The sequence below is a fragment of the Emys orbicularis genome, chromosome 22 (genome assembly GCF_028017835.1).
Source record: "Emys orbicularis isolate rEmyOrb1 chromosome 22, rEmyOrb1.hap1, whole genome shotgun sequence".
Lineage (NCBI taxonomy): Eukaryota > Metazoa > Chordata > Testudines > Emydidae > Emys > Emys orbicularis.
The window spans coordinates 2,497,807-2,509,836 of record NC_088704.1 but is presented as its reverse complement, the minus strand read 5'-3'; the positions used below and the strand labels follow the sequence as shown (position 1 = coordinate 2,509,836).

The 12,030-nt window shown below is 51.5% G+C and overlaps 1 protein-coding gene across 1 annotated transcript in view; it reads left to right on the top strand.

Moving 5' to 3' along the window:
- LOC135893415 (tyrosine-protein kinase STYK1-like) overlaps nt 1–6,374 on the top strand; it is a 44,216-nt gene extending 37,842 nt beyond the window's left edge. The window contains exons 7-9 of the mRNA XM_065421223.1: nt 1,428–1,468; nt 3,289–3,385; nt 6,125–6,374. Of these exons, the coding sequence (XP_065277295.1) occupies nt 1,428–1,468; nt 3,289–3,385; nt 6,125–6,374 (388 nt within the window). The remainder of the gene's footprint in view (nt 1–1,427; nt 1,469–3,288; nt 3,386–6,124) is intronic.
- The last annotated feature ends 5,656 nt before the right edge of the window (nt 6,375–12,030 follow it).

The following is a 12,030-nucleotide window of genomic DNA, read 5'->3' as shown; positions in this document are numbered from 1 at the left end:
ATCTACCCCGACCCTTGATGAACTGTTCCAGTGGTTGATTACCCTCACTGTTAAAATGCTACACTTTATTTCCAGTCTGAATAAGAGTTATTGCATTATCTAAAATAAGGGGACGTTCCAGGGCTATGGGAAGCAGGGTGACCAAGAAACCCATGGGAGGTTGATATATTTGTGTGTGGCTGGTCACAGCATAGCCCATTCTTACCGAGTGCTGTAAAAAGGCTTGAACTCATCACCATCCCTGTAACCAACTGAAGCAGTAAAACTTGATTGGCCAGGCTCTGGGGTGGGCTGTCTAGGTCAGGAGGCTTCACTGGAGAGAGGGTGAGCAAAGCTAAGGGGCTTTAATGGGGTGTCAATGGACCAGAGGTCCAGTACCTGGTGGACTGGCACATCAGGCAGCCTAATAGCATATAACTTGATCTGTAGCCTTTGAGAATGCCTGGCGCAACACCCAATGCAGAATGCATTCACTGTGCTTGAGAACACAGAGTTTGGAGCCAGCCACACGTGGGTCAGAATCAAGGTTGATTCCCAGCCCCACACAGCAAGGTCTTGTGGACTCCTCACTGGGAGGCAGAGCACTCTCCAGAGCTGGGGGAACAGTATTTGCTGAATGCAGCCTGGCACTGCCAGGAACCCATGGATTGTCAGCTAATCTGTTCGCTATTCAGAAATATTGGACAAAAGGCAGCAACCAGCAAAAGGCCAGAATATCCTGTGTGGATGCTGGAGCTTTGGAACCAGTCATTTGTGTTACAGTGGCAGATGAGCTAAGGGCACCATTGTGCTGGGTGCTGCATAAACATATGAAAAGAGACAGTCACTGCCCTGAAATCTGAGTCTAAATGTAGAAGACAAAGGGCAAGCAGAGAAACAGAGAGGGGAAGTGACTGGCCCCAGGTCACCCAGCAGGCCAGTGGCAGGGCTGGGGATGAAAACTCAGGTCTTCTGAGGCTAGGGCTATACTAGAGAGCTTACAGTGGCACAGCTGGACCGATGCAGCTGCACCGCTGTAAGTTCTCTAGTGTAGCCACTCTCAGCCGACGATATCCCAGCACTTGAACCTCAGACAGAAACTGGTGTTTGCAGAACAGTCACTATTTCCACCCCACAATCTTCATGCATCTCAGTGATGCAACAGGGTCAGGCCACTCAACCATCTTAGTTAGGCAAAATAACAGAGCCCCTGACGCAGGACACCTGGGTTCCCTCTCAGGGGTAGGCCTCTTTCAAGGGCCAGTGCCATCCATCTATGTGGCAGCCACATGAATCCTGCCAGGACGGAGGGATGCACAAGAGCACAGGTGTGGTTAAGGAGCCATAGATACAAGGTGTGGAAAGGAGGAGGCTGTTGGAAGAAACTCGGGTTTTAAATGCATGAGAGGAGCTGTTTTGACTTTGTCTCACTCGTGTTTTCTCCCCAGATGGTCGTTTGGGATTCTGCTGTATGAAATGATCACACTCGGTAACTGCTCTCATCTCCCTCGTCTTTGTTCTTGTAACTGAATTGATCAATAACTGTTCAAGGAGAGATCCCATCACACCAGTGGCATGTCCGCATTTCCTCTCCACTGCACCGGCCATCTGGAAGAGAAGCAGCCCAGCTCTGGGAAGGTGGCCTGCGTCCAGTCCCCTAAATTTTGAGTGACTTGCGTACAAATCAAACCATCATGGCCCAAATGCCAAAACTGATTCCCTAAGAAATTGCTTGAGAACATGTTTAGCACTTCTCTAGCCCCTTCAGAGGATCCCAAAGCACCTTGCAAAGGGAAGTGTCATTTCTAATTTAGAGGTGGGAAAACCAAGAGACAGGTGTGAAGTGACTTGGAACAGTACCCAGACCCTGCATCTCCCCGCCCTGTGCCCTAACCAGTAGACAGCACTGCCCTCCTGAAAAAATATTGGTTTGTAACCTTTGCGAATGTGATGATGCAATCAAACCGGCAGCATTCAGGCAGTGGGGAGTGTGGCCTAGGGGTTAGAGCACATCACTAGGAGGAGTTTCTCCCTGGCTCTGCCTCTGACTTCACTAAACTGTCTGCGCCTCTGCTCCCTATTGAAATGTCAGCAAGGGCCAACAGCTTAGAGGGGAGTGAGGTAAACACACCACTGCAGGAAGCATGTAAAAGTGACTGGTCCCTGCTCCGAATGGGTAGTGGGGAGGTTGATGACACACCAGTGTGTGAGGCAGGAGATTTCTGACTTGTCCTTTGTCACAGCCACTGTGAAAAGGCACCCTGAGCCTCCAGCCCCCGCGCTGCAGAGGGAGAGTTTGTAACGCCTTGTGCTCTGTGCCTCCCCGCACACAGGTGGAGGTAGCCTGAGCACACCTGAAGTTCTCTAGGGACCCAGGAGCAGTAGGGCCTGGGCTAGTCAATGGGTGTGACGGGCTTCAGGCCCTTCACCAATGGCTAGCCCCTGCCCTCCTCCAAGCGGGAGGAGAGCACAGAGCAGGTGTGTGACCTGCCTCCTTTATCCCTCCAGTTCAGCATGGAGCCGGTCAGCTGGAGGCTCAGCAGGAGCTGGACAATGCGTTACTCAGCGCCATCAGCCTCACAACACCAGGGCCATCCTCTCCCAAACAGCTTTTGAGCGGAGCCGCATGTTAGACCATTCCCATTTCTGCCTAGCCTATCCCCCAGCCCCACCGCAGGGGCAGGTCTGGCTGCCTGTGTACTTGCTAGATCTCTAGGTGCCAGCAGCCCCAGTCATGGGGCTTCCCCCCACTCTCCCTAGGAGTCTGTGCTGCAGCCCAGCACATCTGGAGGCCAGGGGCTTTCCTGACAGCTTCAATTCTTCCATTTTCATCCTCTCCCTCTTAGTTATACACCCTGGAACCATCCACCAGCCTGTTTGCTCCCTTCACACACCTCTAGAAGCCCCCTTCTCCCCAACCTTTAGTTGCAGCTTAGCCAAGCAGGAAAGACTGAGACCAAAGGGGCCACAAGGCATCCAAAAGGTGAAATACCCCTAGTGTCTGCAGTCTGCTTCCCGCAGCAGCCTCCAGGGCAACAGGCACCGGAGACAAGCCAAAGCAGGAGAAGATAGCCAGGGTGTTCCTATACTAGCTAATCCCTGGCTGCCTGCTGCATCTCCTAGGAGCTGTTGTCACCAGGGGGCCAAGTAGGGCTCCTCTAACCTGTCCAAGCCAGCCCACCGTAACCCAGGACAGGGGGGCACATTCCCTTCCCTTTGGTCCTCGGACCAGCTAGCGACATGGTCCTTTTAATTCCTTGGCAGACTCGGGGTCTAATCTGCTGATGGCTCCTTATTCTCCTTCCCCAGGTGCTCCCCCTTACCCGACCCTGCTGCCCTCTGAAGTGTTATCCTGGCTACAGCGACAGCACCGCATGCAGAAGCCACAGCAGTGTGGTAACAATCTGTAAGTGACTTGTAACCCCCACAGAATAATCCAACCACAGCACCTTCTAACCGTGAGGCCTTAGCTATAACTGTGCTCTGGGCTGACCATTCAGCTCCTTTACTAGCCACTTGGAACCTGCCCTGCTCAGTAAAGACCCAGGGTCTCTCCATGGTAACACACTGATTGATTCCAATGGGGCAGAGTCCATCTGTAAAAGCACTAGGGGAGGGACCTGACTGGATAGTGGAAGGATAGCCTTGTGCTTAGAGCCCAGGGCTGCCTGGCTGGGTTTGCAGTTGTGATTTCTGTCCCTTCCCCTCTCTGTGCCTCCTGTGTAAAATGGGCATCATAAGGCTGACCCACCCCAGTGGGGGCTGTGAGCCGTAAGCTCCCTGATGCCTAAAGTCCCTGGAGATCTGTGGGTGGAAGATGCCAGAGCGACACAAATTACATTAATAAAGCACTGGGAAAAACAATTTCAACTATACATACAAAATGATGGGATCTAAATTAGTTATCACCAAGAAAGAGATCATGAGGTCATCCTGGATAGTTCTTTAAAAACATCTGCTCAATGTGCAGCAGCGTCAAAAAAGAGAACAGAATGTTAGCAACCATTAGGAAAGGAATAAATAATAAAACAGAAAGTATAATGCCACTATATAAATACATGGTACTCCCACACCTTGAATACTGCGTGCAGTTCTGGTTGTGTCATCTTAAAATATATATATATTAGAATTGGAAAAGGTACAGAGAAGGGCTACAAAAATAATTAGGGGAATGGAACAGCTTCCATATGAGGAGAGATTAAAAACACTGGGACTGTTCATCTTAGAAAAGAGATGACTAAGAGGGGATATGATAGAGGGCTATAAAATCATGAACGGTGTGAAGAAAGTGAAAAGGAAGTGTTATTTATCCCATCACATAACAGAAGAACTAGGGGTCATCCAAAAAATTAATAGTCAGCAGATTTAAAGAAACAAAAAATTAATAGTCAGCAGATTTAAAACAAACAAAAAATTCTTCCCACAGTGCACAGTCAACCTGTGGAACTCATTGCCAGGGGACACTGTGAAGGCCAAAAGCATAACTGAATTCAAAAAAGAGCTAGATAAGTTCCTGGAGGATAGGTCCATTAATGGCTAGTAGCCAAGATGGTCAGGGACACAACCCCGTGCTCTAGAGGGGTCCCTAAACCTCCAGATGCCCACAGCTGTGACTGGATGACAGGGGATGGATCGCTCAAAATTGCCGTTCTGTTCATTCCCTCTGAAGCATCTGGCACTGGCCACTGTCAGAAGACAGGATGCTGGGCTAGATGGACCGTTGGTCTGACCCAGTGAGACTGTTCCTATGTGTGTCCTCCCACTACTCATCCTTACCTCTTTACACTACTCTCAGGTCAGCCTGAGCTTGGTATATTTCACAACATGCAGGTTTCATGGCAACAACCCTTTTCACTACATGGGGCTAAGCTGGGGCTAAGCTACCATATGTGATTGCTCCAGCGATGCTTGAAACCGTTGGCCCCTAACCCGAAGCAGTGCCATGGCTTGATTGTTTTTAATGGATATTCTGTTAGCATGGCCCTTCCCGCTCTCTCCAAGCTCTTTTATCAGCTCCGGAGCAAGGTGTTGCATTGTGTTGCATGCCTCCGTTTTCCCCTTGCTCATTATTTTGAAGCTGAAGCCCTGAATCAATCCCTGGGGCAGAAGCAGTACGAGCGTTCCCCAGGCTGCCCTCAGCTGGAGGGACCACTCCCAAGTGTGAGAACGGGACTCGCTCTCTATGGCTCCTTCTGCACTGACACTGCAGACGTGGGCCCCATCCTTGTGGTGGTTTCTGGGATGGGGGCACATGCCCACTGGGAACTGAGACTCAACCCATTTCATGCAGGGGCGCAACTTCCCACCTCAGCAAGGTTTGAACTGGCCACCTGCAGCTTATGAGAGACACTTGGCATCTCATTGCCAGTCTCCTGGATGGTGGGGCCTGGACAATTGACCAGACCTATTTGCCAGAGGCTGACACACAAGGCAGAAGAGTTACCCCCAGGCACAGCCATTGATTGAGAAGCCCAGCCCCATGCTGTGTACTGGCAGAGATCTAACCTGGGGAGGGGGAAGGGGAAGGCAGCTTTCAATGCCAGCCGTGGCTTGTGGGGGTCTGGTAAGTCAGAAGGTTGCTCCTTCACTCGCTCTCACCACCGTCTCTCTCTCGCCTTCTCCCAGACCAAGTGAGAGCCATCAGTGCTCTCAAGAGCTGTTGGCACTCAACAGAACAAAATCCCCCACTTGCCAGTGATGAGAAGGTGCCCTACCTTCAAGCGAGGGGAGGGATCACTGGGATCGGATGCACTGTTCTCCAGCCTCTTTAAACCACCATCCCTGAAAATAATCATCAATACAGTTTAGGGCACCATTGCCCAAAGGCCTCCCAGCTACTAACTACTTTCCTGAACCAAACTGAATCCAAAAGGCAACATGACCTGCCAAGTGCCCTGAATCCATCTGAACACAGCTCAGTCACCCACCATGTGGAATTTAACTTGTACCTTTAAATCTCCAAGGTCTCTACTGGCTACAGAGACTAACAGCCAATTTAAGTATGCGAGAGCTAAGCTATTATCACTACGTGTTGAGTTCAATGCAGAGACATATGCCATGGGACTTTGCTTCTTTCTTGGTTTGTTCTCTTGACTTCAAGCAAAGCTTGTGCATAAATATAACTTGTATCTGTTACTAACGACAGGTATCGTATCATGAGGAGATGCTGGCAGTGGAAAGCTTCTAAGAGGCCTACATTTTCACAGCTGATCAACCAGCTGGACTCTCACATGCCCCATGCAAATGGGGCAGAGCCACTTACTGCCACTGAGAGGCTGGTCTTCAGTGACTACCAACGCATTGCTGGGGTGTCACCTGGGGAAGTCCCCTTGGAACTCTGTCTCTCTGATCCTTGTTTAAAGCACAACACGGACAACAACAGTACGCCCCTGTGAAAGAGCCCGGCAGAGAAGTAGAGAGAAGGTGACTGCAGCAAAGTTTATATTTCCATGTTTATTATTTTTAAAATGTGAAAGGAGAAGTTGGCGCCTATGGTTGGCGCTCAGGGTGGGAGCAGCGCACAGAGACCCCCTGGTTGCGCCTCCTTCTAGGAGCTGCTGCCGGACATATCGCCACTTCCGGGAGCAGCATGGAGCCAGGGCAGGTAGGGAGCCTGCCTTAGTCCTGCTGGGCCGTCGGATTTTTAGCGACCTAAAATCTCCCAGATTGGTTTCAGTAGCCTCCAGGAGATCAAGCCCAATTCCCAGAGACTCCTGGCCAAACTGGGAGGGTTGGCAACCCTAGCAAACAAGAAAGTGATCTTGGCATTAACCAGGAAGTTGACAGAACACACTAAGAATAAAATTTTATATCCCTCCCCTATGCCAAAGCATCTGGGTCACTATCCAACACAGAGGTGGGCAAACTACGGCCCACGGGGCCGTCCTGCCCAGCCCCTGAGCTCCCGGCCGGCCCCTCCCCCGCAGCCTCAGCTTGCCATGCTGGCAGCGCGGCAGCGTGGCTGGCTCCGGCTGGGCGGTGCGGCTCAGGGGCAGATTTACCAGTGAACACAGGGTGCCCTGGCACGGGGCCCCCAACAACAGGGAGCCCCAGGGCCGGGCACTCAGGCAGATCAGCACCAGCACACCCCCCGCGGGAGGGGGAACGGCTGCACTGCGGGGGCAGGGGAGCAGGCGGGTGGTGCGGGTGGCGGGAGCGTGGGGAACGCGGCCGGAGGATTCAGGAGGAGCTTCGGGCGGCCGCGCAGCCGGACGGAGAGAAGCGGCGCTTTGAAGGGGAAACCGTCGCTTCTCTCCAGCTGCGCGGCTGCCCCTGCTCCTCCTGAGTCCTCCGCCCATGTTCGCAGGGCCACATTCCGAAAGGGGCTGGGGGTGGGGGGGTTGGATAGGGGGTAGGATCCCAGGGAGGCAGTCAGGGGACAGGGAGCGGGGGGGTTGGATGAGGGTGGGGTTCCAGGGGGCGGATAGGGGCAGGATCCCGGGAGGGGGCGGTCAGGGGACAAGGAGCAGGGGGGGTTGGATGGGTCGGAGGTTCTGAGGGGGACAGTCAGGGGGCGGGAAGTGGGATGGGGTGGATAGGGGGCGATGGGCAGGCTGTTTGGGGAGGCACAGCCTTCCCTACATGGCCCTCCATACCATTTCACAACCCCGATGTGGCCCTTGAGCCAAAAAGTTTGCCCACCTCTGGTCCAACAGGAAAAACACATCTTAATTACAAATAAAATCCCACCCTCAAACTGCAAACCAGGGAGGTAGCTTGGTCTAGTGCTTAGAGCAGGAGAGTGGGTGCAGGATTTTTAGGTCCAGCTCGGCCATTAACTAGTCACAACCTTGGGCACCTTCATAAGAGGCGAGTGATATTTAGTGCCTAACTTGAGACATAAATGGTTTGATTTAGTGCTGAATGCCAGCAGCTCCAGCTCCATTGATGGTTCCATCAATGGAACCATCTCTGAAAAATCAAAACCAAAGTGACTCAGGTTGGGTCCACCAAAGCAATGGCCCCATCTGAAAACGTGGGCCTAAAGCTATGTATCAGTTTCCCCGGCAACAGTTACCCCTTTCAAAGGCACTGAGGCAGAGCTAGTTGCTTGATAGTGCTTTGAGACCTTCAGATGAGAAGGGCAAAGTATTGGAGTTTTAAAAACAAACAAGACCTCCCAACTTGAAAGGCGGGGGAAGGAAGAGATTGGGAGGGAAGAGAATTAATGCAGGGCAGTGGCTTTTCTACACATGACCAGCTTTGTGCTTTCTGTCTTGGGAGGCCAAGCCATGATCAGTTGTGAAGGCCAAAAGTATAAGTGGGTTCAAAAAAGAATTAGAGAAGTTCATGGAGAATAAGCCCATCAATGGCTATTAGCCAAGATGGGCAGGGATGCAACCCCATGCTTTGGGTATCCTTAAGCCTTTGATTGCCAGAAGCTGGGTCTGAAAGACAGGGGATGGATCACTTGATAATTGCCCTGTTGACTCCCTTTGAAGCACCTGGCATTGGCCACTGTCGGCAGACAGGACATTGGGATAGATGGACCATTGGTCTGACCCAGTATGGCTGTTCTTATTTAAAAATTAGTAACAAGATGTCATGTTTATTTAGGCACCCAATTTTCTCCTCCGGGTAGCTCTTCAGAGACTTGATTTCATTTGCAGAAGGCACTAGTAGCCAGGGGAAAGGGAAGACCAGGAATCATTGAGCTCAGCGTAGTTTTGTTTCTGTTATAGCATCCAGGTGTTTACGTGCTGGAATCTCTTCACCATAGAGAGCAGTAGCGCACCACACTGTTCAGCCTATAAAGACAGTTGTGATAAGAAGACTCACGTGTGTGAAGGCTTATGGGCCAAAAACTTCAGGAGATGAATTGAGCCAAGTCTCGCTCCCAGATAGTCTTGTTATGCTGGAAGGCATTAATGGTGGCCATCAAGCAGGTCTTTGATCTATAGCCAATAGCAGGTCTGGTTAAAGCCAATGGGTGTGCCAAGCACTCTGCTTTCATTCTAAATTAAGCCCCTTTACATAGTGATAGCTGGAAACAAAAGAAGCGACTGGCTTCAAGGCAAGGCCTGATCAGAAGCTAAACCATGTGGGTTGTGAGGTTCAGTCACTGCAAACACAGAGCCTAGGAAATGGTTTGGCAAGCTGTGTGCGTGTGTTAAAGCAGAGAAAACAAGTGAATCAGTCGTGTGAGTGATGAACATGTGTGGCCCTGAGAGGGAGCAGAGACAGAGCTCCTTGGGCGCAGGACTGATGGAAAGGGCAGACTTGGAAACTGTGAGCAAGAAACTACTTCCTGTTGTTTATTCCTACCGAGTTGAGGGAAAAAGGTCTTTGCAGAGATTCTTTGTAAATAAAAATAACAGGAGTACTTGTGGCACCTTAGAGACTAACAAATTTATTAGAGCATAAGCTTTCGTGGGCTACAACCCACTTCTTCGGATGCATATAGAGTGAACCATATATTGAGGAGATATATATACACACACATACAGAGAGCATGAACAGGTGGGAGTTGTCTTACCAACTCTGAGAGGCCAATTAAGTAAGAGAAAAAAAACTTTTGAAGTGATAATCAAGATGGCTCAGTACAGACAGTTTGATAAGAAGCAAGTGTGAAAATACTTACAAGGGGAGATAGATTCAATGTTTGTAATGGCTCAGCCATTCCCAATCCCTATTTAGCCCTGAGTTGATTGTGTCTAGTTTGCATATCAATTCCAGCTCAGCAGTCTCTCGTTGGAGTCTGTTTTTGAAGTTTTTCTGTTTTAAGATAGCCACCCGCAGGTCTGCCAAAGAATGGCCAGACAGGTTAAAGTGTTCTCCCACTGGTTTTTGAGTATTATGATTCCTGATGTCAGATTTGTGTCCATTAATTCTTTTGCGTAGAGACTGTCCGGTTTGGCCAATGTACATGGCAGAGGGGCATTGCTGGCACATGATGGCATATATCACATTGGTAGATGTGCAGGTGAACGAGCCACCGATGGTATGGCTGATGTGATTAGGCCCTATGATGGTGTCACTTGAATAGATATGTGGACAGAGTTGGCATCGGGCTTTGTTACAAGGATAGGTTCCTGGGTCAGTGTTTTTGTTCAGTGATGTGTGGTTGCTGGTGAGTATTTGCTTTAGGTTGGGGGGTTGTCTGTAAGCGAGGACAGGTCTGTCTCCCAAGATCTGTGAGAGTAAAGGATCATCTTTCAGGATGGGTTGTAGACCTCTGATGATGCGCTGGAGAGGTTTTAGTTGGGGGCTGAAGGTGACAGCTAGTGGTGTTCTGTTATTTTCTTTGTTGGCCCTGTCTTGTAGGAGGTGACTTCTGGGTACTCGTCTGGCTCTGTCAATCTGTTTTTTCACTTCAGCAGGTGGGTATTGTAGTTTTAAGAATGCTTGATAGAGATCTTGTAGGTGCTTGTCTCTATCTGAGGAATTGGAGCAAATGCGGTTATATCTTAGAGCTTGGCTGTAGACAATGGATCGTGTGGTGTGTCCTGGATGGAAGCTGGAGGCATGTAGGTAAGTGTAGCGGTCAGTAGGTTTCCGGTACAGGGTGGTATTTATGTGACCATCGCTTATTAGCACAGTAGTGTCCAGGAAATGGACCGCTTGTGTGGATTGATCTAGGCTGAGGTTGATGGTGGGATGGAAATTATTGAAATGCATGCATGCATCCGAAGAAGTGGGTTGTAGCCCACGAAAGCTTATGCTCTAATAAATTTGTTAGTCTCTAAGGTGCCACAAGTACTCCTGTTATTTTTGCGGATACAGACTAACACGGCTGCTACTCTGAAATTTGTAAATAAACAGGATTCACCAAAGATATATCTGACTTGTGTCACTGATTTTTCCTTCTAATGAAAACAACGCAGAAAGGCACTGAACACTGGCTCACCACCAACGGGCAACAGTTTACATAAGGCCCACGGTTACTGGGCCTCTCCAAAGGTCTGCAGAACACCTGGTGGGTTTTGGGTGGAGATCTCCAGCACAGCTAATGTTGGGGAAGGGAGCAGGAATGCGGGTGTGGAGGTAGGGAGTATGAGACAGATGCTTTCTTAGACATGCATGATGCAGGAAGGTTAAACCTCCTCCCTTCACCAGGGGAAATCTGAGCTTGAGCGGGTCAGCAAGGACACAGACAGCACAGGGCTCTCAAGCCAGGCTGCCACAGACTGGCAACCTGATACTGCCTGACACCAGTGCCCATGCCTCTGGCACCGAGATGGGGAGGCCGAAGGGGCATTGACCCTCACTTTGAGAAACTGAACTCGGCAGGGGTGCAATGGGTGGAGGGAGCCAGGGCCTGGGCCCCCCTTGGCCCCTGTCTGGATCTGGGTGGTGGAACAGCTGGCGTAATGGGGAGCAGCTGAGCCAAATCTGAGTGAGTGGCCTGTGACCTGGGGTACGGACGGGGTCCCAGCACAGCTCAAATCTGCCCATTTTGGTGGTTTGGCCTCCGCCCCCTTTGCATGTCTTCTGGTGCCCTGACCTGCGCCTAATCTGGCCCCCCCCACGGACCCCGCCCCCCACAGGCACCACCCAACTGGTACCCCAATGCCAATCCCCCACCCCAGGCACCCCCATTCCCCAATGGGCTTCCCTCAGCCCCAGCTCAGTGGCCCCGTTGCAGAGCCTACCCCGGGCCCAGCTCCGAGAGGACCTTCCCCCACCAGGGGGCGCTGCGCTAGGCGGTTCCCCACGAGATGGTGGGCTCTGTTGGCGCCCTGCGCATCTCTCGGCCTCACTTCATGCGCATGCGCAAGGCTATACTCGATTCCCCCCCCCCCGTGCTGTGCCTGCGTATTATCCAATTTTCAAGCAACGTTTACACATGCGTATACTCGCGCCTGCGCACTCGCTCATCTTTGTGCACGCGCTTCCCATCTCCTTATACCTACCGTCCGAGGTCACATACGAGCAATCGAGCGCCGAGTCCTCGATGGGACCGGCCCCTCCCCCGCCATTTTACACTCGCGAGTAAGCGGCGCGGCAGGTACCTGCCTGCCCGCCCGCCCGCCCGGCCTGGGTCAGCCCGGCCACCCTGAACGGGGGGAGGCGGGGGCTTGGGCAAGGCCGGGGAGCCAGGGCCGGAGCTTG